Genomic DNA, 27,300 nt, shown 5'->3' on the forward strand with positions numbered 1-27,300 from the left:
TTGGGGGGGGGGGGGGAGGGGATGGGGATTGCCCAGCAAATGGTTAATTTAATTACAAATTCTTTGCTTTCTTTTGCATTCGTATTAAATTTTCATGGGGTCCTGACATCAGCTTCCTGTGGGTAAATACGAGTTTGTGCGTTCGTACACATGTGGTGGTAGTGGTGGTGGAGGGTGTGCGTGTGTGTGCGCCAGGCACCTGCTGTCATTGCCGTCTTTGCAACATTTTGGCCGCTTAAATACCCAAGAGACTTGCGAGAAAGCCCCCACACACAGATACACACTCGGCTAACTCGCCCAGCCAGCCCTCACACAGATACCCACCCACACATGGACACGCTGATTGTCCTTTCAATGAAAAATAGCGCTCATTAATGTTGCTCATTAGCAGGACCACGGCTCCTGCTCCTTGACTTTGCCCTGCCGATGACATTCCCTTACGTGGCCGAGCACCCAAACCACCCCCACCCCCCTGGCCATTCAGCAAGTGTCAACTGGCAAATGATTTGCCATTATTTACTAATAAAACTCATCGAGTTTCGGGCCCTCTGCTAATCGAATGTGTGTGCTCGGCTCAGCTCAGCACCACCCAACCACTTTGGCCATCGCCCCAACCCCCAACCACTCGCAAGCCAAGTGTGAGGAGCAGGAAGAGCAGGAAGATGTCCTGGGCCAGCAAAGGAATCTTAATTCGAAGCGACTCACACGTTTACGCTGGCAAATGACCTCAATCAACGCGGCCATCAGCAAAGCAGGGGAAAATGGGTAAGTACAAAACCCTAAAAATACTTATTTCCTAAAGCAATACAAACAGAAAAAGGAAGCATTCTTTTGCTCTCAAAACTGAGCCAAGTTCATTTTAATCTCCGACTCTATGTGTAGAGATGAAGTATTTCATTTAAAAAAAATAAACCTATACTTATTTTATTACTTCATAACTTAATTTAAAAAAGAAAACATGATCAAGAGCATTTTCTTCTTGATTTAAGAAGACAAATTCTCTATTTAAGTTCACCTGACCTGTAGTTCTTTCAACAAGATGGCTTTGAATGTTTCAACTTCAAAAAATGGTACTCAAGAGTACTTACGTCTTGATTTCAAGAACATTTATTCTTAAATGATTAAGAGGGCAAATTCTCTACAAGAACACTTAATCTATTATTCTTTAAAAAAAATGTTTCATTGCTTTAACTAAGAAAAACGTTCTCAAGAGAACTTTGTGTTTATTTCAAGAACTTTTATCAGAAGTTAGTAAGAGGAAAAAATCTTTATTTTAGAACATATTAATCTTTTTCTACAAAGCTATTATTACCTCATTAAAAAAAAAACATATTCTAGGGTACTTTCATTTTTAGTAATTAGTAAGAAGAAAAAATTCTCAAACTAAGAACACTTAACCTGGAGCTTAGGTTTCTGACAAAGCTGATATGTATTTTATTTATAAAATTATGGGATTACGTTAATTATTTTCCGGTTGTAGGGAGATTTCTTATATAAATATTGCTCAATGCAATAAGGGAAGTTTTCTTGCATATATTATAGGAATAATAACTAAAAGCGCTTCATTCCAACATATAACAAATCACTGCATTGCATGCATGTGAAATATTTGCCATAATAATTATTTACACGGACTAAATCAATAATGGAAATGTTATATCTCAAAAATGTCGCTTAATATCCAATTAGCTTTCCCCCTTCTATACAGTTGCTGACAAAAGAGCTGATAACCCAGTAAACAAATCGATTCCCTCTCGAATATGCATATAAACAAAAGTATTTTCCCTCATTTTTTTGAAGAGGCAGAAATGAGTGTCAGGTTCTTGGACAAATAACATCACATTGCCGGCTCCATTTGCTTGATTATATTTTGTCCGAGTAATGACAATGGTTGACCGAAGGAGAGTGTGTGGTAATCTTTCATATCGATTCAATAGATGGCTTCCGGTTCGATTCCAATGCCCGTCAATCAGCAGCGGTCCCACATGGCCTGCGGGGTCAGGGGTTGAACTCCCCAAACTCCGCTCCGAGGACTTGGACTTCCACTTGGACTTTTGCCTGCCAGTCAAACTCTTTTCGGCTGCCCTTGCCCAATTCTTTGCATTTAATTTCGTTTATTCATTCGAACGACCACAAAATGACATTTGCATTTGGGCAGCGGTCAGTCCCAGCTCCCAGCTCCCAGCTTCCATCTCTCAGCTCCAGGATCCCGAATCCCGAATCCCAAATCCCGGTGCCCAAGCCCAGGTCTCATGTGCTGCCGTCCTCGGGGGAGTTCCTCCTGCTTGAGATGGGGACGGCTCTCGGGGGCTTCGTAACAAATGAATGGCTCAGTTGCAAAAATTTGTTTTGACATCCGAAGATGCTCGCAGCAGGCAAAGTGCAAAATTTATAAAACGCCAGAGTGCGAAACTATCAAATGTCCAGGCGGAATGGATTGAAATGGAGTGGAGTCGAGTGGAGTGGAGTGGAGTGGGCTGTGGTGGACTGGAGTGCCTCCAAGAGGAGAGTGTGTGTAATTAATTCTCTGCTGAGTCGGCAGACGTAGGCCCGGCCAAAAAAGCACAATTAAATGCACAACAAAAACAGCAGATTTTCTGGACGTGGCATGGCCCACTACACTGGTTGCCAGTTCTGCCAAATATTGTATTTTAAACTATATCTATTAACTATCTACAAACATATTACAAAGCCTAAGACAATCATTAAACCCAACCATCTCAGAAATAACTATATAACTTTATCAAATCTTAACCGCTTTCAATTTGGAATACTTTTCTGTATACATTTTTTCTAAAATTTAAAAATTGTTATTGTGAAATTTTGAATTGCACATTTTTTTAAGGTAAATGACGATAAAAATCATAATAATTAGAACCAAATCTTTTACTTAACATAATGCAAATTTCTGATTTTATTTCAATTATTTTAAATATTTTCCAAAAACATTGGTTTTTTACAATTTTGATACATAAAATACGTATTTAAGATGTTATGGTAAGGTCTTGGAAATCGGAAATCGTAAAATAAGTGTACACATTTTCGAAAACCACTGTTTGTAACTTATAATGAATTTTTTTTTAGATGTATTTAGGTACCTTATATTATACAAAAAAAAATTTTTTTAAGTTTAGGTACCAATTATTCTTAGTTAAAATTTAATGACAGCCTGAATTTGTGAAAAATATACATTTCTTAAAACAAATGTTTGTAAATAAAAATAACCCAAAGATATACCTCAAAATAACCTTATTTTTCTTGGTTCAAAAACCACTGTGCATGGCAGCCCAACTGCAAATGGATAACTACTATTTTTCGGATGCTGTAACTGTGGCCCGTAGCAGGATTCGTCGTCAACAGATTTATATATATATATATAGTAAGTCGGAGGCCATCGTCATCGTGGCCGTGGCCAAAAAGCAATTAGCAAAGTTTTCAGTCTCCAAAACACTCACTCCTCGCCCGGGCAGGGGGGGATGGAGTGCCGCCAGGAGTGGGCCGGCGGATGAAACGGATGGATGGGAGGTGGCCACACTTAGCCGGCCATCATCAATCTGCTGCAGTTGCGCAACGCAACCCAGTCCCACGGCCAAGTCCCAGCTTCAAGACCCAGCCACCCTGTCCAAGGCGATCGGATGACGCTCCTCCAACCAGAACAGTTGCACCTAAGTCCTGGTAAGTATCAGCTGCCATGGCCAGAAAATTGCACTGATATTTGGTTTTGTAGGGAAAATGGGGTTTCAGTGCTAAGATTATTAGTATGAATATCAATATTTCAAGAGAGGAAATGGAAATAGTCAAAGATTTGAAAGACATTCAAATAACTATTATATGTATTAATATAAAATATATTATATTCAATTCAATAATATGAAAATTAATGTTCTTTTACTGATTAAAAGCTAAAATTTCATAATATAAATTGAAAATCAAATAAAAAATTTGTTGGTATAGCAAAACCCATTTCTAACCCTTCTCAAGATAACCAATATCCCTAGCCCTTGTTAATTAATATTTTTTGTATTATTAATTCATTAATTTATGATCTATTAAATACCCCATACTATAAAACAAAAGATACATTATATAACATACAATGTAAAGGAAATTAAGCTTCTTGAACTGAAACGAAAACCCAAACCTAAAGATTATACTGTCAGAAATCAATTGAATATTGGTTTTTCTCGCTGTGCGACAGACGCGACCATCGCCACTCGCAATTATTCATGGGTAATCTAACCCAAAATGGGACGTTAATTACTGGCGCATGTCAGTGGCATGCCCCAAAGCCTGGCCCCTGACCCCTGGCCGCCCCCGAGCACCTAGCCTCCTTTTCGCCGATGTGTAACTGAGTTGTGTGGCAACAATTTGCTTTTTGTGCCACTGCAAACAGTCCGGAATCCGCACAGCCAGGTCCCCAGAAGTCCGCTCTCCGGCCTTTTATCGGGTGATTAATTAAGCTGCAAGCGCCGGCGAATGCAACTTTCTGCCGCTGACAACGCTCCTGGAGCGGGAGCCAGTGGGCAATGAAGGGCCATTAAAGATTTTCACAAATTGCTCAACCAAATGCTAGAGAAAAAACCAAATCTAAATCTATAACCATTTTTTACATAGAAACAAAACTTAAAAATATTAAAAGCCCATTACTAAAACTTTAAAGCTTGGCTAAAAGTAGTTCCTTGGTGGAATTTTATTAAATTTAAATTGAAATCATTACAGAATTATACCTTTGGCAATTTACATGCAATTGACCACGTTCGGAGCTCTGAAAGTGCATTTCGGGTTCACCTATTAGCTAGTAAATAAACTCTTTTAGCTACCTCCAAACAACCCCGTCCGAATGAAAGACGTTGGAGCTTTGGTAAGATCTTTAGAAGTAAAACAGTTGCACACTTCGCCAGACAGAGGGCATGTTATGAATATAGTTAGTGGGGATGGTCAGGAAGGAAGAATAGAAAAAAAAAAACAATTTGATTTAGTCCCTGCGGACAAACTATCGTCGAATACTTAAGTCGAATAAGTAAAATGCAGGGATCCGTTGTAAAACCTCCAGATAAATCCTAAGCATGCGGGGTAGGTTTTAAAAAACACGTATGCGTATGCGTATGTATAATTAGACTTAGGGCTAGATGGGGCCGGCCTAGCTGTGGCCCAGCTTGTCCGCGATGAACTTGACGAAGTCGCTGCGGAAAAGGATCTTTGGATTGTCCTCGGTGGCCAGCTCCTCCACCTGGCGCAGGTCCGTCCACTTCCAGAGCAGGCGGCGCGAGTAGCTGTAGCGGAACGAGGCGAAGATCTCGGCGGCCTTCTTGCTGGGTATCTGCTCCTTGTAGTACGACTCCTTGTTCGTAACATTGAAGTAGTACAGCTGGCCGCGCGATCGCGAGTGCGCGGACACATAGTTGGTGGTCAGCTCGCAGAACATCAGTATGCCGCCGGGCACAAAGAACTTGTTGTCGTCCAGCGCATAGCCGAAACGCTGCGAGTTATCCTTGAGCACATAGTGCCGCATGTCCGCAAAGAAGCTGCCCATATCCCGCAGCCGGAAGAAGGGTTTGCTGCGCAGCGCGCCGAACGTTCGCTCCTTGCGATGCGGCTTGTTCAGACTCCGGGCGAACTTGTCGCACATGCTGACGCGTTCGCGGAACGGCCTACGCCGAATGTCAATGCCGCCCAGGCAGATGCCGTCGATGATGTGGAGGGCGGCCACGCGCTGGATCGTCCTGCCCTCGCCGTAGAACTCGTACACAATCTGGCCGAAGAAGATGGAGCGCGGCTGCACCTCGAAGGCCGTCTCCACCAGCTCCCACTTCTTGTGCTCCGTGTAGCGCAGCAGATTGCCCCGCGACTTGCACAGGAACAGCGTGCAGGCATTGATGTTTGTCTCCTCGCGGCCCACGGGCACAAAGTACCAGTCCGCCACGTTCTTCACGGCCATGTTCAGACTGGGCACGCCGTTCATCTCGGCGGCCGACAAATTCAGCCAGCTGCGATCCGTGGCCCAGTCGCCCAGGAGCTCCTCCAGCAGCCTGTCCGTCGGCTTGATCTCCGGCGCCTGCCGCAGTTTGTCCGGCAGTCCCCAGCGCTTGAGGCACTCCTGCCGCACCTCCGACTGCTTGGTCTCCTTCAGCTCCGGATTCTGGGCGAAGGCGGCTATCTTGCGCAGGCCCACGATCTGCTTCCGGCCAATGGCATTGTTCGAATCGATGATGTAGCGCAGGAAGTCCTCGTCCTCGGCCAGCTCGTTGGCATCGAAGATCTCCAGCACATCGTTTTGGCTGTCCTCCAGCTGCGACTCCTCCACAAGCATGAGGTTCACCGCATTCAGGTAGGCTATGATGGCCGCCGTCTCCGTATCCGATCGTTTGTACTTGCAGATCAAGTAGCGCTCCGAATTCGCTGGCCGGCTGCTGTTCGGCTTGATGATGGCTATCTGGTGGAAGCACTTGTACATCAGATAGACCAGGCCCACGCTGAACGGTGTGAACAGATCGAACACCTTGCAGACGAAGCTGCCGTTGGGGCGCAGGATCTTCAGGGCGGTGAGGAACTGGCAGAGGTACAGCTGCTTGGACAGGATCTCCTGGATGTTCTCCTGGCCCTCCACCGAGAAGCCGCCGTCGGCCATGGCAAAGTGCACGCCCTGCGGCGTATGCAGACGGATGTACTCGTTCAACGAATCCTGATTGCCCTCGTCGAAGATGTTGCCGTCTTCCTTCACGCCGTAGAACGTATCGAAGGACTCCGGCGAGGCGGCAAAGAACTTCTCCAGCTTGAAGTCGTTGGCGCCGCGCAGCGTGAAGCCGAATCCCTTGGCCTCCCAGGATTTGCGGTACAGCACGTATTCGGAGAAACCACCAGGGCCTGTTGGAAAAGAAGAAGTCTAGGTGAGTGAATTTTGATAGTTTAATTGGTTTGGTTAGAAAAGGTTTGAGAGATTAGGGCACATTCGAGATAATAGCAAAACATTTGTTTACTTCTCGACTGGTAACACTGATAAGACATGCAAAAGTGAAAGCCCGGAAGCCGGGGATTCCCCTAGATAGTGTTCCCACCTGCACACATGTCCGTGAAGTAGAGTAGCTCGTCGGGCGCCACCAGCGACTGGCCATCGAGATCGCGGGGATTGGTGAACATGAAGTCGCACATGGAATCGATGTTGGCCATTTTGACGGCGGCGCGATTGAGGAAGATGGAGCTGCGGATGGTCTCGAACGGATTGCAGCGGGATCTCGCCCGCCGCTTCTCGCTGTCGTTGAGATCATCGAATACGGTTTTGGCATTGAGGATGTGATGCAGGGTGGCCGGATCGCAGTAGCGTGTCTCCTCGTCCAGGGTCAGTTTCTTCGGCCCGGTGACCACGTGCCCCATCAGCTGATCGAGGCTGTAGGCGTCGGCCCCGCCGCCGGGATTGTGCAGCCACAGCACCGGCTCGGGTATCTCGAGCTCCTCGCAGGCGGGATCCCACTGGCCGGCCGAGAACTGCACGGTGTCCAGCTTGAGGCCGAAGCCGCGGCGGCCGTCCTGCTGCACGGCGATGACGGGCTCCAGACGACCCTGGTTGCTCTTGCCCAGACCCTTGTCGTTCTCGTAACCCATCTTCTTCATCATCTCCATGGCCTTGTTCGAGTAGCTCTTCACCCACTCCCGCTTGATCTTCTTGGGCGTGGGCTCCGAGTTCTCATCGTCCGAGGGCTCGTCCATCGTGCTCTGCTCGCTGGGATCTGGATTATAAACCGGGCTCGGGGATTTGGGGATCCTCGAAATTCTGCAGCAATTTGTTTATAGAGGTGGAGAATTATCGATGCCAGCTCGCTGTTATCGATGCTTTCGGTGCTTTAGGGGCATCGATAGCGATAAGTTCCTAAGGTCTCCCAAAATGTGTGGTGTGTGACAGGGCTAACTTTAATAGGACCGTTTGGGGCAGGGCATAGCGGGGCCACACACCTGCAGATTGATGTTGGGTAATCGACCGTTATCCGTTTCCGATTTATTACGATTTGGAGTATTGAAAACTTTAATCCCATATTCCGCTTCAAATATTCGGTACTTCCTTGAGCACGGGTAAAAAACGAGAAAGTGAAATCGAATTTTTGACTAAAATCTAAATCTCACATTTTCACAAAAATCTGAACACCGATTTCCCGCCCTAAAAAATCTGTTTTTTGGATGCTATAAAAAAACTAACCGTCATATCGAGTTGTGTAATACCTCGTTGAAGTCGTAACTCGTTTAATTTCCAACCGATTGGCACTCAAAGCTAAAAATTTTTTATCTATTTTCCAATAGATTGGAAATAAATAACGAGTTCACTCCTCGATCTGACGTCTACTTTCTTTTTGGCATCCAAAAAATCGTTTTTTTTTTAACTGAAAATTGTGGTTCGATTTTTCGCATTTTCTGTAAGGGGGTGTATCGTGTTTTTCGTTCGTAAAAAAAATTTCATTAAATTGGTGGGTATCCTAATTTTTACTCTAATATGAGTCCCATTTTTGCGCACTAAAAAATCCTGAGAAATACCATACGCCATAGATACTACGAATCCAGGGTTTCCACTAACTAACCTGCCACCGTAAAATTATTTCAGCCAATCAAAGTTGGCCTAGGCAAACTGTCGAGACCTTTCAAGGCACTTGAAAATCATTCCCAATAACGATGGCGAAGAAGACGGATAACAAGCTTAGCGAGAGCGATTTGGATATCGGTCCTGATCTGGAGTTCGTGGATGGCCTGCTCAGGAACCTTCGGTTGGAGGCGGAACCGGAGACGCGTGGTGTTATCCTGAACCTGGCTTACAGTGAGTTGAAACCCGAAAGAAGGGGCAAATATTTAGTGAGTGACTCGCTTCAGCCTTGGCACGCGAAAAACTGGAGGAGGCCCAACGCTTTGCCAAGCTAGCGAACCGTACCAACGTGAGTGTCGAGGACCTGGAGATGGCGAAGCTGGAGAAGACCCGCAAGCTGAGGAAGAGCGAGGAGCCGAGCAAGCGCTCGATGAAGCTGCTGGCCAAGCACACCAGCGAGGATGCTGGTCTGCCCCTGCCGCGCTCGGACGAGGCAAGCATGCTGCCCACCTGGCGCAACTGTCAGGTGGGCGAGAAGGGCATTCTGAAGGACAAGAGCGCTCAGCCGCCGAAGCCGAAGCGGAGCATGACAAAGCCGGATAAGACGGAGGCCACGGCAGTCTCTCGCCCTGCTTCCGATGCTTGCACGCCTTCCACTTCCGCTGCTGGCACTCCTACTCCTGCTGCCATTTCTACCAGGACTTCCACTTCCGCTGCTGCCACTCCCTCCAGGCGTTCCACTTGCACTGCAGCCGCTCCTTCCAAGCTTTCCGCTGCTGCCACTCCTTCCAGGCGTGCCACTTGCACCGCAGACGCACCTTCTGGGCCTTCCAGGATTTCCACTTCCGCTGCTGCCACTCGTTCCAGGCGTGCCACTTGCACCGCAGACGCTCCTTCTGGGCCTTCCACTTCCGCTGCTGCCACTCGTTCCAGGCGTGCCACTTGCACCGCAGACGCTCCTTCTGGGCCTTCCACTTCCGCTGCTGCCACTCGTTCCAGGCGTGCCACTTGCACCGCAGACGCTCCTTCTGGGCCTTCCACTTCCGCTGCTGCCACTCGTTCCAGGCGTGCCACTTGCACCGCAGACGCTCCTTCTGGGCCTTCCACTTCCGCTGCTGCCACTCGTTCCAGGCGTGCCACTTGCACTGCAGACGCTCCCTCGAAGCCTTTTACTGCAGCCGCTCCTTCCAAGCGTGCAACTTGCGCTGAAGGCGCTCCCTCGGTCTGCAAAAAGCCACGTATCAAAATTATCCAGAATAAGGTCACAGAGAAAACTAAAAAAGATGTACGTTCCAATTTCAAGGCGGGAATGCTCTAATTTCCTGTGCGTTCCTAAAATATGATATGTTCTCAATTCAATAAAGATCTTCATTTATTGATATATTTATTCATTTTAGGAAAAAAAGGTAGAAGTCATATTTGAGTTTCTAAAACCACAGCAAACAGCATATTTAATGCTTTGCTATCTTATTCTTAGAATTCTTGTGTAAAGTAGCTTTATTTGATAACGCAATTTCAGTTTTGTCTCGTTCTGTCTCAACATAACCTTATTTTAGTCACATTTATTAGCCAAAAAATTAGAAAAGTAAAAAGTATATTAATTAGCAAATTTCAAATATTTTCAATTTCAAAAACTAGAAATCTCTACCGATCCCGAATCGATAACAGCGAAATGATCGATAGCGTCCAAATCCGCTGTGCCAGGTGCATGTCCCCGCTAACTGCCAGGGCTGCCGCAGGGCAGAACAACCACAGTGTGTGCAGCACCCATCCCTGGCAGCCGGCGCCTTGTCGCAACCGAAGCAAACTTGCCGCGTTTTATTGCCATTCTGTTCGAGATCTGCGAAACTAAGTGAAATGGATGGTGAGTAGGGCCCCCGAGCCCCTCAAACCGTGGGCAACCTTTAATAGAACCCAATACAACCGCCTTCCGCCGCCCCCAGGTGTAACCGAGGACATGTGGACGCCGTACAAGCATATGTACGGCGTTTTCCAGGCGACGGTGTCCAATCCCAGTGGCGTCACCACGGACCTGGAGCTGTGCCTCAAGAAGTACAAGCACAGCTTCACCAACTTCCTGCGCAATCCGGTGGGTAGAGTGCCATGAGTTCCCTTAAGCTCGGACTAACTAACCAACCCTTGGAACCCTTATTCCTGGCAGGCCAAGAGCGAGAAGAGCCGCGGCCACCTGAGGAATGCCCTAAACGAGGGCATCCCGCTGCCGGGGCAGTCGCGGAAGATAAAGCTCTCACAGGACCTGGTCGACGAGGCCCTCATCCTCTCAGACATGTTCGACCTGGACGAGGTGTTCGCCGTGGAGCTGCTCTGCACCGCCCAGCGACAGCAGGTGCACCATCCAGGTCTGCCCAGGGGCCTGGTGGCGGTGCTCCTCTACTACGACGGCCGGAAGGCCATCAGCTGCGCCCTGCGCGACATGTTCCAGACAGTCAGCGGCGTCTCCTGGAGCACTGAGCTGCCCAGGGAGGTGGGTTTTTAGTTTGAGATGTACACGTTTGCGGATCAACTAACCCGGGTTCCATCTCGCTCCCAAAACAGGTCACCTGCCTGGTTACCAACTATGCTCAGAGTTTAGTGGAGGACTCCAACATACTGGGACGCCTGCTAGAGCTGCTCGAAGAGATGGATGTGGACAAGGAGGTGAGTTTGTGCCTTCTATATAAGATCCCTTTATACTTTTCATAAGGCATTGGCTGGTCCCACCTCTGAATTTCATCAGAAATGAAATCTTGTTCCCCATTTTCATATAATCCCACATCTAAAGCTCCTCCAATCTTTGCCATCTCTTCTAGTCCATACTGCTGACCAAAAACCGCGCCTTCGGCTCCAAGAAGCACCAGAACCAGGTGCTCGGCCTGTACGAGGACATCCAGCGGGCAGTGGCCATGGCCCTGTTCCACTGGTCAGCCCAGCGCGGCCTGCCGCGACCCATAGCCATCCGGCTGCTGCAGCAACTGGCCACCCGGAAGACCAACGAACCGGACGGCAACATCGACGACGTGACCCTGATCATGCTGATGGCTCTGCTGTACGCGTACGACACCTCCGTGCTGCTGGTCAGTGAGTACATCAATCCGCACACCGCCCGCCTGCCGATCCTCAGCGATCCGGAGTTCGCCAAGGGCTTCCTGGAGGCTCTGTACGCGCAGAGCAGCTGGCAAACCCCGCGCCTGGATGCCATCATCACGTACAGCTTTGGACTCACACTGGCCAGCTTGCGACATGCCCCAGGTCAACTGCAGGCCGCCGCCCTGTCGGCCATCAATCGCGATGAGAACCTCATCGACGAGGCTCTAGGAGCCCAGGTCTTTGGTTTCTTCTACCGCCTGCTGCTCGAGAAGGATCTTGTCTACAGGTGAGTAGGGCCACCCTAAGTCTCAGCCCCGGGAATCTCTTTAAGATTAAGAATTTGTTCACTAACCACTTCCTCTTCCCTTCCCGCAGCACCGAGTTCATCTACCGCCGCGTGCACCTGCTCATCACGGACTTCATCGACTTCATGCACGCCAAGGTGTCGGAGCTGCGCGGCCGGGCGGACGAGTCGGCGCGCACGGTGATCAGCTTCCTGAACGAAGGCCTCGAGCCGCCGCCCAACCTGGACTCCAACTTCGAGCTGCTGATGCTGTGCGTGGCCAAGCTGTACGGCGATCCGCGGGTGAGCATCAAGCTCTGCAACGAGTACTGGGGCCCGAGCGATCCCACGGGCTCCACCTTCGGAGTCATACTGCCCACAGCCTTCAAGAACACCTCGCGCTCAGTGTCCCTGTTCAAGTTCATCAGCCTGGCCAGCGAGCTGCTGCCGCAGACCCTGTTCAAGGCCTACCTCAAGATGATATCCGGCCTCACGCGCACCGAGTTCGCCGCGCGCTGCGCCTTCAACATGCTCAAGCTGCCCCAGGTGACCACGGGCACCTATGCCGTCAGCTGGGATCACTTCTTCACCACGCTGGCCAACTACTACAAGTGAGTGCTGTTACTATAGGGTTGTCCATATTCCCCTAACGATTCTGTTTGATTTACCTAGTTTAATGCGCAACGACTTCAACACCAGCATCACCACCGGCGGCGAGACCATCTACCGCAGTCGCTCCGCCCCCAGGATAATCACCCAGAGGGAGGCGGAGCACCTGGTGGCCGTCATGGGCATTATTCAGGCCGTGGCCGAGCACGACGAGATCTCGCGCATCATGATCTGCGAGCAGGCCAACTGGCAGCCGCCCCAGGTGCTGCTGGGCCTGGTGGCCTGCTCCACGCCGCTGCTGCTCAAGGCGGAGATCCTCTTCACGCTGGCCGCCCTGGCGAAGTCCAAGGAGACGGCGCGCGCCATCTGGTTCCACCTGGAGGACTCGCAGATAATACCCACGGTCCCGGTGTCCAGCAACTACGGCCAGTGCAGCCTCACGGAGGAAATCGACCAGAACGAGAGTCGCCTGGAGCAGTACAAGCTGACCCGCGGCATTCTGCAGCTGCTCTACACCCTGATGACCGGGCACATGCCCAAGAGTCTGGGCGTGGGACCGCGCAAACCCGGCTACGATGCCTACCTCAACTTTGTGCTTGAGTCTGTGCTGCTCAAGTTCTACAATCGGGCGTACAAGGATCCCGCGGAGAAGTGGCAGGTGGGCGCCCAGTGCCTGAAACTGCTGTACTATCTGCTGGCCACCTACCGGCCGCGGGCCTCCGACTTCCAGGAGGGGCGCGACGAGCATCCCTATCCCGGCTACCATGTCATGATGCAGCTGCAGGTCAAGTCCGATATGCTGCAACTGCTGCTGCGCATCGTGGAGGAGGCGCGTGAGCGGCTGGACGACTACAACCGCTTCCACGGCAAGGAGCTGCTCGAGGAGTGCTCCCTGTACGCCTTGCTGCTGCTCGAGGCCGCGCTGGCCAAGCAGAACGCTTTCTTCGAGACCCACTCGGCGGCCAACTGCCCCATCATGCTGTCCGGCCTGAATCGCATGCTCCTGGACCTGAATCCGCGCAGCCGCAAGCCCGACCACGTGCTGAACATCGTCAAGTTCGTGACCTACAACAGCTGGCTGCCGCGCCACTCGCTGGCCGCCGTCAAGATCCTGAGCTCGGTCACCCAGCTGCCGAACGTCTCCGCCCAGATCCTCAGCATGTACGCCCAGGGCAGCAACGAGAAGCTCGAGATCCGGCAGGGATTCGTCGAGTGCCTGGAGATGGATGTGAGCGTGGCCAGGCCGAGTGACGAGCTGCTCGACCAACTGGCCCTTAACGATCATGTGCCGTTCCTGGGCTTCGGCGACGATGGCGACAGGGACCGGGAGCGGACTAGGGATCGGGAGGATCCCACGGCGGATTCGCGAATCGAGCTGCAATTGGAGGAGGCCGCACTGGAGCGCAAGCCGGCGCGCATCGAGCTGCAGCTGAAGGAGGCCATAGTGCAGCTATTCGAGATGAATCTCAGCCAGCAGCTGCCCAACTTTGTGTACTTCCTGCTCGGCGTGGACGTGCTGCGCGACTTCATGGCCAACGAGAAGCAGCACCTGGGCATCGAGATGCACTGCTCCTGCGTGAACTCCCTGGTGCTGCTGTTGGAAAAGTACCTGGAGGTGGGTTCAATTCATTTGGCCATAGATTTCCTTCATTAATCCTTTTCCCTTTTCATTTTACAGCAACAACGCCACAGCGAGGAGTACTGCGAGCACTCGGCCAACATCGTAGAGCGCATCTACCACCTGTTCCACGGCCTCTGCGCCAACCGCCGCACCACGGAGACCATCCTGCGCTACTTCCGCCTGACCTGCAACGACTTCCTGCTGCGGCACCTCAACTCCCTGCCCTTCCGCCAGCACCGCCAGGATCATGTGCTGCACGCCATGAGCCACCTGCTCAACTGCGTGTCCATCGATGTCAAGCTGGCGGCCACGCATGGCCAGACCACGCGCTACAACCTGCTGTGCGACATCCTGCTGATGGGTAATGGCACGGAGGCACAGCGCTCGGCGCATGGCTTGCCCATGGAAATTGGTCACAGCCTGATGACGCCGTCGGCGCCCTTCTTCGCCATGGACCTGCTGCCGGGCGGAGGATCGATAAATGGCTCTGGTTCTGGATCGGGTTCAGGACCTGGCGGAGCCGCGGGAGCTGGATCCACCGCCCTGAAGCCGGCACTGCTGCAGGAGACGTCGCAGGGACTGCATGCCAACCGATTGCTCGACTGCCTTGTGCTGGAGGTCGACACCTTGACCCACCCGCAACTGGAGTTCTTCGACACGCAGCTGACGGCTCAACTCCTGCGGGACTGCGAGTCCTCCGCCGATGCGGGAAGCCATTCCTCGGCAAGCTTGATCAACGTGCGCAAGCTGCACGGCATCCTGCACGACGAGCTGCGCATGGTGCAGAGCACCATAGTCAGCGGGCAGCGGAAGGCCATCTCCTCAGAGATTACGCTGCTGCTGAAGCACGCCGTCAGCCTCAACCGGGTGCGCACCCAGCGCTGCGCCACACTGGCCTTCATGGAGGCGTGGGGCCAGCTGGTGCAGGTGCTCTTCAGCAGCATGCCCGAGGCCGTGCTGCCGGTGACGCTGCGGCGCCAGCACATCATCGACATCATCGAGAAGATCCTGATCAAGGTACAGCCCATCCAGCCGATCATCGAGATCTCCATCCAGGTCAGCGAAACGGTGCTGCTGCTGCTGGCCAATCTGCGCTACTGCTGCTACCAGGTGGAGGACCAGCGCACCGAGGACCAGGCCAACGACGAGTCCCTGGCCAATGGCAACGGCATCGATGCGCAGGCGGCTAAGCTGAGTCTCGGCCAGAGGAGCGAGGCAGCAAGGGAGGCCGGCGCCAACAGCAGCAATCTGCGCTTCATCCTCAAGAGCCTCGTCGAGTGGATTATGATCAGCGAGGGGAAGTCGCAGAAGCTGCGCATCAACTTGTACAGCGCCCTGCTCAACTGCCTTCGTATAGCCAAGCGACTGCGCTCCGACGAGCAGCTGGAGTACCAGGAATCGTAAGTGCTTGCCAGGCTTCCTTTGACCTTATCACTAGTTTCACAACCAATTGCAGGGTCACCTCGCGCCAGGAGAGCTTAGGGTTGAACAACATCGAGCTGCGGCGCGACGACCGCCAGCGGCTGAAGGCCATGGCTGCGGACGTGATCGGAACCTTTGGCGAGAAGCTGATCGACACCATCTGCCACGACGCGGTAACCGGGCACGATGTGTGCCGCATGCTGGCGCTGGCCTGCCTGGACATGATCTCCGAGCTGCATGCGGTGAGCACGCTGTGCGACTTTGTGGGCACGCGCGGCTACCTGAAGCACTTGCTGGACAGCCTGGGCAAGTCCAGTGAGTCGCTGTGCGCCATCCTGCAGCCGGTGCCCGATCACCTGCGGCCGCTCTACGTCTACGAGTCGCGCATGGCCTTCCTCACGCGGATGGCAAACACCAGCGTGGGAGCCCGCCTGCTGCTGGCCGAGCGAGCGCTGGGCGTGCTGTCCAATATGCGCGTGTACGACCTACAGCCCGACCTCAAGGGCAGCGAGCTGAAGCGCAACGAGCCGCAGTCCTTCCTTCCGGCCGTCGACGAGCGCTTCCGCGCCATCCTGCTGCCAGCCCTGGCGCTCTGCGATGCCATTGTCAACTCGCTGGGATCGCACAACAATTCGGCGGCCCTGCAGGTGCTCAACTTTCTGTTCGCCCACATCGACATGGTGGAGGCGATGCTGCGCACGGCCACGCCCTTCATGGACCTGGGCCACCTGCAGCAGCTGGCCATCATCACCAATCTGTTTGCGCGCACCACCACGCACGAGGTGGCCACGCTGGAGGACAGCCTGGACGTGGAGAACGACCTGGAGCTGCGCAACCGCCTGGGCCGGCTGCAGCAGCTGATGATCGTCGTCTTCGGGCGCTTCTCCGTCAGCGAGCTCACCATTCGGCGCATGCTGCAGCAGGACCAGGAGCACGGCGACCAGGCCGAGGGCTCGAAAACGCTGCGCGTCAAATACTTCCTGGACATTGCCGCCAACCTGTCGCTCTACTGCCGCAACGCGGTCACCAGCCATGTCAAGGACAGCATGACCTCCAAGTACCTGCTGACCACCATGATCAACGATGTGACGCCACTGTGAGTAATGATCGGACTGGTAGATATTCTTTATATTCATTTGGCATCTTGCCTCGCAGCACTGGCAAGATGGACAGCAAGAAGCTGACGGCCATCATGCACACCATCCTCAACCAGCTGAAGGGCTCCATTGGCTACTACCTCTCGCAGAAGTCCATTGCCGACAATCTGCTCCAGCAACGCGCCTCCCTGCCCAACATCAGCTTCGGTCCCAACGGTGAGTGCTCCTATCTACGCTCCTATCTAATCCCTGGAGAGAGTAATGAATTTGCTGACTCCCCGCAGGCAAGCAAAGCTATGTGGACCTGAGCCAGCGGCACAACGAGAAGCGCAGCGAACTGATGCAGGCCGTCTTCATCGCCGAGCAGAACCTGTATCTGCTGTGGATCCACCTGGACTTCTACCTGCGCAACGCCGTCGTCTACGCCAACGAGAACCGCAACGCTATCAACGAGAGCCTGCTGGACAGCGGCAACAACGTGTCCGTGCTGAATGCCTCGCAGGACGAGATCGTGCAGCTCAAGCAGCTGCTCATCTCCACCTTCAACGAGACCTTCTGCACGCAGCTCATCACGGCCAGCGAGGACTACACGGTCAAGTGCAGGGGCTTCAACGCCTCGCTGCTGCGCCGCATCAAGGCGCTCGTCCAGTTCGCCCCGGTCACTGCCAACGGCGACAGTTCCATCTTCGTCTCGTAGGCGCCGAGCACGACTCTAGTTTAATGATTCAAATAAAGAAGAGTGTTGATTTTCCTAAGCGAAAGGATGTTTTCTGCGCCTCGGTGGAGAGGGGAGTGCCGCTGTGGTCAATGGATTGCAATGCAGTGAGGCCATCGCCAGGAAATTCTGTCTCTTTCTAGTTCGGGACTCGTATTGGTAATCCTTCAAAAAGTCGGTCTAGCCGTGTCTGTCTGTCCGTTTGTCCGTCCGTTTCTACGCGTCTCTCTACTAGTATCTTAGTTTTAAAGTTATTGGGATGAAAGTATTCCAGAAGTCTTCCTTTTAGTGGACAACCATATCATATCATAGACAAATATCACACATATAAATGATCCGAAAAAAAAGTATAGCTTCGATAATTTTTCGATCTGGTTTAGGCTGCAATGCTATATCAAGGTATATCAACTTCGATGTTAGCTGCCTTTTTATTTTATTAAATATAAATATAAATATAAAGCTTACGTTAGCTTATAGTTTTACACTGTAAGTTAGCTTTATATAGCTCAATGTAAATATATATAAAGCTGATTTAAAGTTTAAAACTAAAAGTTAATTGGTAAGAACAGCTTACGAAAAAGGCCTTCTAGGTCTTGTCAGAGGTAACAATGATGTCTAATTTTACTTATGGTCTAGCAGTGGTCCAGTTTTAATATTTTATGGGTGTGTTTTGTTGTTTTTGAGGAAGGTTACATTTCATTAATATTGTTTGTTGGGTTTGAAGGTTAATGTTTTATGTTGGAATAATGCATTTTACTTTTTTAAACTGAATTCAAAAATGCAATTTAAAAGCAGTTCTTCGTTAATATGTAAAATTAAATTTTTAACATAAGTTTAAAAAAAATGCACTTAATGTACAAGTCAAACCATGTTCCTTTTATGAACTATCACCTTGTCTCTTAAAAATCCGCCGAAAAAATCGGACAGTCCTGGTTGTACACATCAAATGCTCAGGGATGACCTATGCCAGGGAACTAACTAGGAACCAAATCCGCGGGTAGACCCAGGGCATTAATAGCAGCCATCAGCTCCTGGCTCTTTCCAAACTGCCCACGAAAGGCGGCGGACAACTCGCAGAGGACCAGCAGCGGTTCGCAGTACAGGTTGATCACCTGCTTGTCGAACACCTCGACATCCCCGTCCTCGTCAATGTTCGGCTCGGAATCCTTGGCTTCGGCGGCCAGGAAAGGCTCAGCGATGAGATGGAACAGACGCAGGAGAAAGTCGGAGTCGTTGGCTTGCTTCTCCAGCTTTGCCAGGACCGCTTTTAGGAACTCCGGAGTCAGGGCACTAGGCAATATGTCCTTGGCTACTTGGACTTCGCTCCTGAAGCCCGCACTGCACACCAGCTGAGCGGCCTTGTGACGCACCCACTCCGCCTCGTCCAGCAGCAGGAGCAGCACCAGTCTGATAAAGCGACCGACCACCTCCACGTCTACGCTGGCAACTCCCAAGCCCAATTGATCCTTTAAGTGCTTGCGAGCCAGCAAATCGCACAGTTCCGCAGCCTGGTGACGAAGGTAGAGCGGCTGGACAGGCTCCACGAGGTGCAGGGCGTAGTTCAGCAGCGGTGGCCAGTGCTGCCGCTCCAGGGTCTTCCTCTCCGCAATCAGACGCTTCAGGCCCAGCACCAGTCCCGCCTCCTGGTGACTAGAGTGCTCCTCCGAGCAGCGCTGGACCAGCCCACTCAAATCCAGGCCCGGGTCCTGGAGCAGGGGCTGCAGAGCGGCCAGGCGTCCGGCCAGTTGGAGGCTCCAGCAGCCGCTGGTCGAGGCTTTCCTCATCTGCAGGACGCACGAGCGGACGGCCTGAGATCGATACAGCTCCTGGGCGATCTCCGCCCGCAGTTCGGGGCTGAGTGTCTGGTAATAGCGACGGATGTCGGCTGCAAACTGGAAGTGCTCGATATCCAGCTCGCTCACCAGCGAGTGTGCCTCGCCCAGGGATCTCTGCAGCAGGATGTACAGCCACAGCTCCACCTTCAGCTCGTCCAGGGACCAGATGGGCTCGGACAGGTCCTCGACTATGTGCAGCACTACGCCCTGGGAAATGTCGCGCAATCGGTGGAGATGGAGGCCAAACATCTGGTAGAAGCGCATGGAGATTCCCTGCTCCCGACAGCGTCTGCGCACCTCCTTATGGTCCAGTAGATACACGGCGCCTATCTCCTCCAGCAGCTGGTAATCCAGCTGTTCAGGATCGACGGCATCCTCCATGGAGGCCGTCATCACTTCCACCAGCGCACTGAAAGCACAGGCGTCGCGCTGGAGGATCGGAGCCGCCAGAGCGGCAAGCGTGTGCAGCTGCATGCGCGTCAACGAGGGCCGCGTCCAGCGCACCAAGCGGTGCAGTTGGAGCAGGAGCAACAGCTGACCGTGCAGGAGATTCGTGTCCAGGATGAAGGCTTCCTTTTCCTTCTGCAAGGATACATAGTGAGGGAGCGTCTAGATTGTGGCGGATGTTCAGCCTACCTTCAATCTCAACTGCAGCGCCTTGAGTTCCACCACCAGGCGCCTGATCTCGGCGAGCGCCTGCTCTTGGCTCACAAAGTTGGCCACCACCAAGGCAGCTCTTTCGCGTGTCATCAGATCGTGGGAGCGGCAGATCTTTATCAGGAAGGGCACGAACTCGCTCAGCTGTGGGAATACGAAGTCTATGTAATAACACAAGGTAATAAAAAGAGTTGAATCCACCTACATTCAACGTGGACTCGGCGCCCTCCAGCGAGGATGGATACAGGCGGCTGAGCATGAGCAGCATGGCCTCCAGCTGGACAGCCTGCCGACGCTTGCCGCCTCCGATCTCCGCCTCGCTGCCTGCCTGGATGGAGTCCATTTGCTCCGCTTCCCGCTGCAGAGCGGCGTGGAAGTAGTCGAAGAGCTGGGGATACCGCGTGAAGAAGATGCGTCCCGTCATCCGGTTGCGCACGTGCAGCTCACCGGTCTCCAGGCGAGCGCGCTCCACCCCGAAGACGCGGACGATGAGGGCGGCGAGCAGCAGGGTGGCGCAGTTGCGCTCCGCCCACTCCTCGGCGAGGAGCAAGCCCTCCAGGGCGCACTGGATGCCGCGGGCCATGAACTCGGTGACCAGCTCGGCCAGTTCGCTGCAGCGGAAGAGGGCGCGCAGGATGTTGAGCGCGTGGCTGCGCGCGGTGATGCCGGCCGACCCACCTGTCCTACGCTCGCACACCTCCAGCAACCGGTGCATGCAGCGGTGGAGCGTGGCATGGGTGCCCAGCTTGAGCTCCGTGCAGATCAGCGCCTGCAGCATGAAGGGCATGCCGGCACTGCGGCGCGTGGAGCACAGACGGGCCTTGCGCACCTCCTCGCCGCTGACCATGGCCATGGCCTCGCTCACCCACTGGCCGGGCAGCTGGTTGAGACGCACCGAGTCGCTGTGCCAGAAGCGCCGGCACAGCATCGTGAATCCCACGTAGGCCTGCTCGAAGGCGCCGCGATGCTTGGTCTCGGCCAGCAGAAGCAGGAACAGCTCCCCAATGGCCTCCAGCTGGCCACTGCTGAGCAGGAAGTCAGCCTGCTCCCACTGCTGCTCCTCTTCCAGCGGCGCCCGCTGCACCAGCTCGCCCAGGATCAGGCACACCTCCTTGATGCTGCGCCAGGCACACAGGAGCACCATCTGGGGCGTGGTGCGCACCTGCTGCAGTGCCTCGCTGGGCAGCCGGCGGCTGAGCACGTTGGTCAGCGGCTGATCGGTCTCCTGGTCGCGGGTGGCGGGCAAGTGGCCCTCGGGCGAGGCGCTGCTGACCACAGGCAGCACCACGCGGCTGACCTCCAGGCAGGTGGTCACCAGCTCCTCAACGTACTGCCGCCAGGCGTGCTCCTTGGCCAGTTGCTGGAGATTCAGTTGCTGGAGCAGATGCCGGCTGGCAAAGAGCAGTCCGTACAAGGGATTCAACTTGGCTGCCTCGGCGAGATCTCGCTGGGCGAGGCACAGGCCCTCCCGCAAGTGCTCCATGCACCACTGCAGTGCCCTGTATGTCCTGGGCTCATGGATGGTTTCGTTCGCCTTCACTGGCAGGGGCAGGGCATGCTTCACCTCCTGGGCTCGGCAATATACCTGCAGCTGGAAGGCTCCGGTGGCCGAGTCCGGCGGCCTCAGCGAGAGCAGCAGGCCGATTATCTCGTCCGGCTGGAAGCGGGCACGGGATTGAAGCGTCTCCAGCAGCCGGGCGGCCAGCACCTTGTTCTGCTCGTAGCTGTCGGCCAGGCAGTGCTCCAGATTGGGCAGTGCCTCCGCGGGCAGCTGCTGCTCGCCGATCTGCAGCTGCAACTTGCGGCCGAGCTCCACGCAATCGCGGAGCAAGTGCAGCGACAGCCAGCGTCGCCCGTAGTTCGCCGAGGGAAACAGATTGCGCGACAGATCGCCGGTTAGGCGGGTCAGCAGGCGGAGCAGCTCCTCGCCCGCCGGCGTGGGACGCTTCTGGTGCTCGGCCAGGCCGAGGTGGATCCGCCGCAAAGCCTTCTGCAGCAGGCCGTAGCCCAGCTGGCGCAGATGGGCGCTCGGATTGTTGGCATTGTGGCGCAGATACAATCTAATGGCCTCCGCCTCGGCCGTGGTCAGGTGTTCGCTGGGACGCGGCGTCTCCACCACGAAGCGCAGCGCCAGGAGGCGCGTGTGGTCGTCCAGTCCGAGCAGGGCCTGGTCCACATCCTGCTTCAGATCTCGCAACAGCTCCTGTCGCCTCGCGCTCAGCTGCCGCACACTGAGAATCGCCGCCAGCTTGCTGCTGAGTGGCAGCCGGGCGTCGCGGAGCAGCAGGTGGGCCAGGGTCTGGGGCTCCAGTTGCACCGCCTGGGTGAGCTGTTGTTCGATGACCGAGCGCCGCTTCTCGGGCGCCTGAATCGCGGCCAGAAGCTGGCCGATCCACAGTCCGTGCCACTCGGCGAAGGGCTGCGTCTTGTGGGCCGAAACCATCATGGCTGGAGAGGAAGTGGATGGCAAAGTTGCTTAAATGGCTTGCGACTTGGTAGTTTTGAGTACCCACCTCTGAACAGGGCATCCACGCTGTCCTCGCAGCCCAGGAAGCGCGGGAAAATGGCGCCAAACAGCGAGGGACAGTGCTCAAGGCACCGACTCACTCCCGCCACCGCCACGAGCTGCTCCAGAGCCGGGCAGCTGGCACTGAGTGGGGCGGCATGAAAGTGGCGATAGACCGCCTGAAAGAGCTGCTCCCGACCAGCCAGCTGGGCGTGCTGTAGCACCTGGCGCAGCAGGGCGCTGCTCATGTGGCGCACCGAGTCCGTGGCATTGGAGATGTTCTGCAGGGCAAACCTTTGCAGCTCCGCAAGGATCTGCTGATAAACGATCTCCTGCTCGGGGGTAGGCAGAAGGTCCTGAAACTCGCCCAGCGACTTGGAGTAGATGAACAGGTGCTTGGATAGGAAGACGAGCAGGTTGCTCACGCTGCTCTCGCGCTCGCCCACGCTGACGATCGTCTTCAGAATGGCCAGAGCCTGCGGAGCGTACTCCTCGTAGTCAGTGCGCCGCAGGACGAGCAGGGCGGCCGTCTGCACAGGCAGATCCTGCTCCGCCTGTGGCCTCGAGCACTCGGCGATGTACTCCTGGAATGTGCCCGAGAAGCGCGCCAGGTGGCCGATCAGCAGGCCGGCAATGGAGCGCACATCCCACGGCGTGTCCATGTGGCGAGCCACCTTCTGGGCCACCGCACACGCCGGGCCCAGCAACCTGTGGCCATCGCACAGGCGCAACTGGTCGCTCCACTCGGAGAGCAGGCTGACCAGGAAGCGCAGGGCGTTCTGCACGTACAGGTAGAGCTCGTTGCGACGCGTGGGCGAGAGCTCCAGCGAGGGATCACTGTGTTGGGCGAGGAAGAGAGGTTATGGCTCTGATTGGATCGGCTTGGAGCAGCCTCCAGCCGGCGCAACCCACCTTATATCCGCCCAGTAGCGTTCCAGGGCGCTGGGCAGCAGCGGCGCGAAGAGGTGCACCTGCTGGCCCAGGGCCTCGCGTCCAAAGGGGAAGTTCTGCAGGCAGGCGTTGGCGGACACGAAGACGTCGTTGGTGCGATCGTGGCTCAGAGCCGTCGGGGTGATCTCTGCCAGACTTCTGGCCATCTCGCCGAGCGACTGCTGCAGTGCCTCCAGCAGCTGCTCCTTGGAGTGGCCGCGTAGTCGCTTGGCATCCTGCTTGGCCAGCGCATTGTCCGAGAAGAGTCTGGGTGGAGGGAATGGCGGTTACTCAAATGGATGGCTGTGTGGTGCATCGAGGGCCCACCGTACTTGGTCAGCTGGTTGCGCACGGCGTGCTTGAGGGGACTGGCCAGCAGGAGGTCGGCCAGGAAGCGGGCCACCTGCTCATGATCCTGCTGCGGATCCACGAAGAAGATGTCCTTGACCACCTGCACCTGCTCCGCACTGCTGCCGGCCACTGCGAACTGGCGCACATACTGCTGGGGAGCTGGAGGAGATCACGATGAAACCATGTGCCCATGTCCCCCGACTGGAGGCCACGACTCACCCGACTTCCAGCGCTCGGGCAGCGGAACGAGGGCGTCGCGCAGCTCCGCAAAGCGCTTGGGGTGCGCACACAGCTTCAGGGCGGCCACGCGCAGGTTCAAGTCGTTCATGTTTCGGTCAGGTTGGAAAAGTCGCGCCAATAAAAAATAAAAAATAAATTTACCATTCGCTCGCGCTCAGTTTTCAGTATCTTCAGTATTTTTAGTATTTTAATGTAAGACGTAATCAAACGTAAGCAGCCGTGAGTAACGTAAGCAAGTGTCGGGGAATTTTTAGAACTACGAGAATTGGCGCCCTTTTTAAAAATGGTTTATTAATGAAGGAAATTAATTAATAACTATGATACTTTGTGCTTATTTTGCGTGTTAATATGTTGACAGTTTGACAGTATTTGAATTTTAGCGTTGACATTAATACTTATATAAATAATATTAATTTAGCAACAATAATTATATTTTAAGCACGCACATTATTAAATTATTTTTTCACCTAGCTTAGCTTTAGGTTATTCAAAACACTCTGAGGGAAGTCCAGTTCAAAATGTCTGTAAAAAACATTAAAAGGCAAAAATAAATAAGAAAATAAGTTTAACTTTATTTTCGATAACAAATTTGAAGCGTGGCACATTTGCTATCGATAATTAGTACACTGTTCTCAGTAAGCGAGTGCTCAAACCTGACTTAGCCAGTGCATCCCCGACCCAACAAAAATGTAACTTATTTCCGGTGGGAACACCACAGCGTTGCCATATCGTTAGTGTAGACTTTGCTTAGCGAGGACGCCAACCACGTCTATCGATAGTGTTCTAAAATATCGATAATGTATGGTCGAGTCCGATTTATTTAGAGAGACCGTTTGGAATATTTTTGGTATACTCGCAGAAGCAAAACTGGTATTTAAGGTACATTTCCCTCCGCCGCTTGGTATATCTGATCGAAAAATCGGCGGCCACACTGGTGGGGTTATTTATTTTTTTCCTGTGATTTGTTTATTGAGTGAGCCCTGCGTTTTGATGTTTGCATTGATTTTGGGCGCCATGCCATCGATCTCGTGTGGAAAACCCCATTGGCTTCCAATAGGAAGTGTTTGCAGCCCATTTTCGCACGCCAAACGCTCGCTGTGCGTGCATGTGCCTGCGTGCGTGCGTGTGTGCCTGTGTGTGTGTGGGGTGTAAGGTGCAGTGCGAGTGTGTGCGTGAGAGGGGGAGGGCTCGTGCTCGTAAAAGTGTTTTTCCTCGTTTTCCCCCAAAACTTATCCCGAAAACTGCACACAACTGCGGTGGCAAAAGCGCAAAAATCATAAATGAAAATCCAGAGAAATCCACCTGGGCCTCTGCCTGTGCGAGTGTGCGTGTGTGTACGTGCTTTATTTTCTGTGCAAAAGAGAGAGGCAGAGCGCGCCAGAGAGCGAGGCTTTTCTTTTGTTGATACACCGCGAGTGCGAGTGTGTGCCTGTGTGTGAGTGTGTGTGTGTATGCGCCTCTCCGTTTTGTGACGAAATGTGTATAAAATGTTTATGTTTATGTTTTCCCCCGCCCCCACGCACACGCACACCCCCACACTCACGCCCATTCACTCTTTCAGGCGCCGCACAAACTTCGAGTGAAAAGCGATCGGCCGCAGTGAGAACAACAAATCGCACAAAAAAGCATAAACAATAGTGAGCGAAGCAAAAGCTAGTGAATAAAATCGGAAACAAAAACAAAATCAAAGCAAACAACGGCTTAGCAGACAGCGAGGGGCGGCAGTCAAAGGTCGGCAGATGGGCGGCCAACGGATCTTCGTGCCCTCCGCTGGCCACTCTCCCCGCGCCCCTTGTTGCTCTCGCAGCACGCGCCGTTGTTGTTGCTGCTCGGCCAGTTGCAGTTCCCGTTGCCCCAGTGGCTGTTGTTGTTGTTGCAGTAGCTGCCGTTGCAGCCGACCAGCGGGCACAGCGCAGTGAGAGCGAGCGGGACGGCAGGCGAGCGCCACCAGAGGTGCGAGCGAGAGGTGAGTGACTTGGGCTTTCTAACGGTTCCCCCTGTCCAAAAACAAAAAACACTTAAACCGATCGAATGGAGGTGGGGTAGAGAGAGGGGAGGAGTGGGAGCAGGGGAAGTGAATACAGTGATCACTCGATAAGGGTAATGGAAATCAATGTATTAAAATGTATTTTTTATTAATTATAACCCACCCACATTAAATAGGGGGAAATTAATACTTTTGTTTAACTTTTAACTTTAATACTGAATTAATAAACCTATAAACACTATAAGACCGTAAGTCATAGAAATAAACATAAAATGTTTTAATAAGTTTTAAGCAAAATATCACAATTTAAAATATTTAGTAATAATAACTCATTAAATGTTTAAAGAATTCTAAAATAGATGAATTCGGAATGGTTAAAATTTTGGTTATATTTAGAATGCAATTCATTTACTTAACAGAACATTATTGCCATTAACCTTTTGTTGATTACGATTGAAAAACCAGATGAAAAAATCGTATTTTTAATCAAAATCGGAATCCCATTCCTTGACCTTCATATTCAGTTTTTCGGCTGCTATAAGGAAAATTAAAGTTGGGATCAAGAATGATATACCTTGTTGAACTCCTTGTTAAATTTCCTATTTTCATTGCCATTCAAACTTGAAAATTTATGAATTTTCACATTTTTTACAAAAATTCTTCTGCACCACCTAAAAAAATTCGAAAATTGGTGAAAAAAATTATCTGTAGGCCTGGATTTGGCTGAGTTGCGATTGAAAACCCTAAAGAAAAATCGTATTTTTGACTAAAATATGGATCTCATATTTCGACTGAAATTTTCCCCTATAAAATCAGTTTTTTGGCTGCAAAAGAAAAACTAAACGCCATATCGAGGTATGTCATACCTCGTTGAGCTAATTATTTAATTTTCTCTCTATTGGCTTTTAAACCTGAAAATTTCTAACTTTTCACTTTTTTCACAAAAAATTATGATGCAAAAAATATGAAAATTAGTCGAAAAATAAATTTCGCCTAAAGTGATAGGGATCGTAAGCACTCGAAGAAAGCTGCTCGAAACAGTCGGTCTGTTAGCTGTAGGCCTTGATTTGGCTGAGCTACAATTAAAAAACCGTATTTTTGACTAAAATCTATATCCCATTTTTACGTCCTAAAAAAACTGTTTTTTTTGCCTAAATGAAATTAAACCTCAGATCGAGAGACGTCATTCATCTTTGATTTATTTTCAATTCGCTTTGTTTTGTAGTACAGCATATACATATATAAATATTTATTAATATACTGGCAAAGACCTAAGGATTTTATATTTTTGCTATTTTTTTTAAACTCTTATACAGTTTTGAAAAATGGTCAACAAATTAATTCTCCCTAAAGCTATGAGAAAGCAAGATATATTACGATTAAAAAATCTCTTAGCG

The 27,300-nt window shown here is 52.2% G+C and overlaps 5 protein-coding genes across 7 annotated transcripts in view; 3 read left to right on the plus strand and 2 right to left on the minus strand.

Moving 5' to 3' along the window:
• Positions 1-4,661: 4,661 nt before the first annotated feature.
• Positions 4,662-7,833, minus strand: LOC108024794 (cap-specific mRNA (nucleoside-2'-O-)-methyltransferase 1). The gene is made up of 2 exons (XM_017094912.3): positions 7,056-7,833; positions 4,662-6,864 (listed from the first exon to the last, which is right to left on the minus strand). Exons 1-2 carry the CDS (start codon positions 7,702-7,704, stop codon positions 5,141-5,143), a joined length of 2,373 nt encoding a protein of 790 aa, XP_016950401.1. The 5' UTR covers positions 7,705-7,833; the 3' UTR covers positions 4,662-5,140.
• Positions 7,834-8,655: 822 nt separating this feature from the next.
• LOC108024470 (ice-structuring glycoprotein-like) lies at positions 8,656-9,942 on the plus strand. The gene is made up of 2 exons (XM_017094389.3): positions 8,656-8,797; positions 8,851-9,942. The coding sequence occupies exons 1-2, from the start codon at positions 8,656-8,658 to the stop codon at positions 9,879-9,881; spliced, it is 1,173 nt and encodes a 390-aa protein (XP_016949878.3). The 3' UTR covers positions 9,882-9,942.
• A 370-nt stretch (positions 9,943-10,312) lies between these two features.
• LOC108024683 (nuclear pore complex protein Nup205) lies at positions 10,313-17,437 on the plus strand. Its single transcript, XM_017094760.3, has 11 exons — positions 10,313-10,427; positions 10,507-10,652; positions 10,725-11,048; positions 11,120-11,221; positions 11,374-11,936; positions 12,026-12,544; positions 12,606-14,157; positions 14,221-15,563; positions 15,620-16,681; positions 16,741-16,898; positions 16,967-17,437. The coding sequence occupies exons 1-11, from the start codon at positions 10,421-10,423 to the stop codon at positions 17,377-17,379; spliced, it is 6,189 nt and encodes a 2,062-aa protein (XP_016950249.1). The 5' UTR covers positions 10,313-10,420; the 3' UTR covers positions 17,380-17,437.
• Positions 17,438-17,759: 322 nt separating this feature from the next.
• Positions 17,760-24,068, minus strand: LOC108024781 (thyroid adenoma-associated protein homolog). 2 transcript variants are annotated; one of them, XM_017094897.3, is made up of 7 exons: positions 23,896-24,068; positions 23,658-23,835; positions 23,308-23,592; positions 22,403-23,232; positions 20,095-22,337; positions 19,869-20,033; positions 17,760-19,814 (listed from the first exon to the last, which is right to left on the minus strand). In XM_017094897.3, the coding sequence occupies exons 1-7, from the start codon at positions 24,002-24,004 to the stop codon at positions 18,372-18,374; spliced, it is 5,253 nt and encodes a 1,750-aa protein (XP_016950386.1). In that variant the 5' UTR covers positions 24,005-24,068; the 3' UTR covers positions 17,760-18,371. The 2 variants fall into 2 exon arrangements, with proteins under 2 accessions (XP_016950386.1, XP_043949333.1); XM_044093398.2 differs by lacking the exons at positions 17,760-19,814; positions 19,869-20,033; positions 20,095-22,337; positions 22,403-23,232 and having other exon boundaries at positions 23,345-23,592; positions 23,653-23,835.
• Positions 24,069-24,800: 732 nt separating this feature from the next.
• LOC108024567 (lysine-specific demethylase 9) overlaps positions 24,801-27,300 on the plus strand; it is a 49,494-nt gene continuing 46,994 nt past the window's right edge. The window contains exons 1-2 of one of the 2 annotated variants that reach the window (XM_017094562.3): positions 24,801-24,850; positions 25,478-25,882. The gene's annotated coding sequence lies outside the window, so the exon portion shown is untranslated. Of the gene's footprint in view, positions 24,890-25,477; positions 25,883-27,300 lie in introns of both variants that reach the window. The other variant, XM_017094563.3, reaches the window with a different exon arrangement.

This window comes from Drosophila biarmipes, chromosome X (assembly GCF_025231255.1).
Source record: "Drosophila biarmipes strain raj3 chromosome X, RU_DBia_V1.1, whole genome shotgun sequence".
Lineage (NCBI taxonomy): Eukaryota > Metazoa > Arthropoda > Insecta > Diptera > Drosophilidae > Drosophila > Drosophila biarmipes.

Bases quoted from the DNA above. Each gene is read 5' to 3' on its own strand.
- LOC108024781 (XM_017094897.3), bottom strand. From the start codon at position 24,004: ATGAACGACTTGAACCTGCGCGTGGCCGCCCTGAAGCTGTGTGCGCAC. The intron at 23,836-23,895 runs GTGAGTCGTGGC...GATCTCCTCCAG, and splicing joins GCCCGAGCGCTGGAAGTCGG to CTCCCCAGCAGTATGTGCGC. The intron at 19,815-19,868 runs GTAGGCTGAACA...GTATCCTTGCAG, and splicing joins CGCTGCAGTTGAGATTGAAG to AAGGAAAAGGAAGCCTTCAT.
- LOC108024683 (XM_017094760.3), top strand. The intron at 11,222-11,373 runs GTGAGTTTGTGC...CATCTCTTCTAG, and splicing joins AGATGGATGTGGACAAGGAG to TCCATACTGCTGACCAAAAA. The intron at 14,158-14,220 runs GTGGGTTCAATT...TTCATTTTACAG, and splicing joins TGTTGGAAAAGTACCTGGAG to CAACAACGCCACAGCGAGGA.
- LOC108024470 (XM_017094389.3), top strand. From the start codon at position 8,656: ATGGCGAAGAAGACGGATAACAAGCTTAGCGAGAGCGATTTGGATATC. The intron at 8,798-8,850 runs GTGAGTTGAAAC...GACTCGCTTCAG, and splicing joins TATCCTGAACCTGGCTTACA to CCTTGGCACGCGAAAAACTG.
- LOC108024794 (XM_017094912.3), bottom strand. From the start codon at position 7,704: ATGGACGAGCCCTCGGACGATGAGAACTCGGAGCCCACGCCCAAGAAG. The intron at 6,865-7,055 runs GTGGGAACACTA...CTTTTCCAACAG, and splicing joins CTTCACGGACATGTGTGCAG to GCCCTGGTGGTTTCTCCGAA.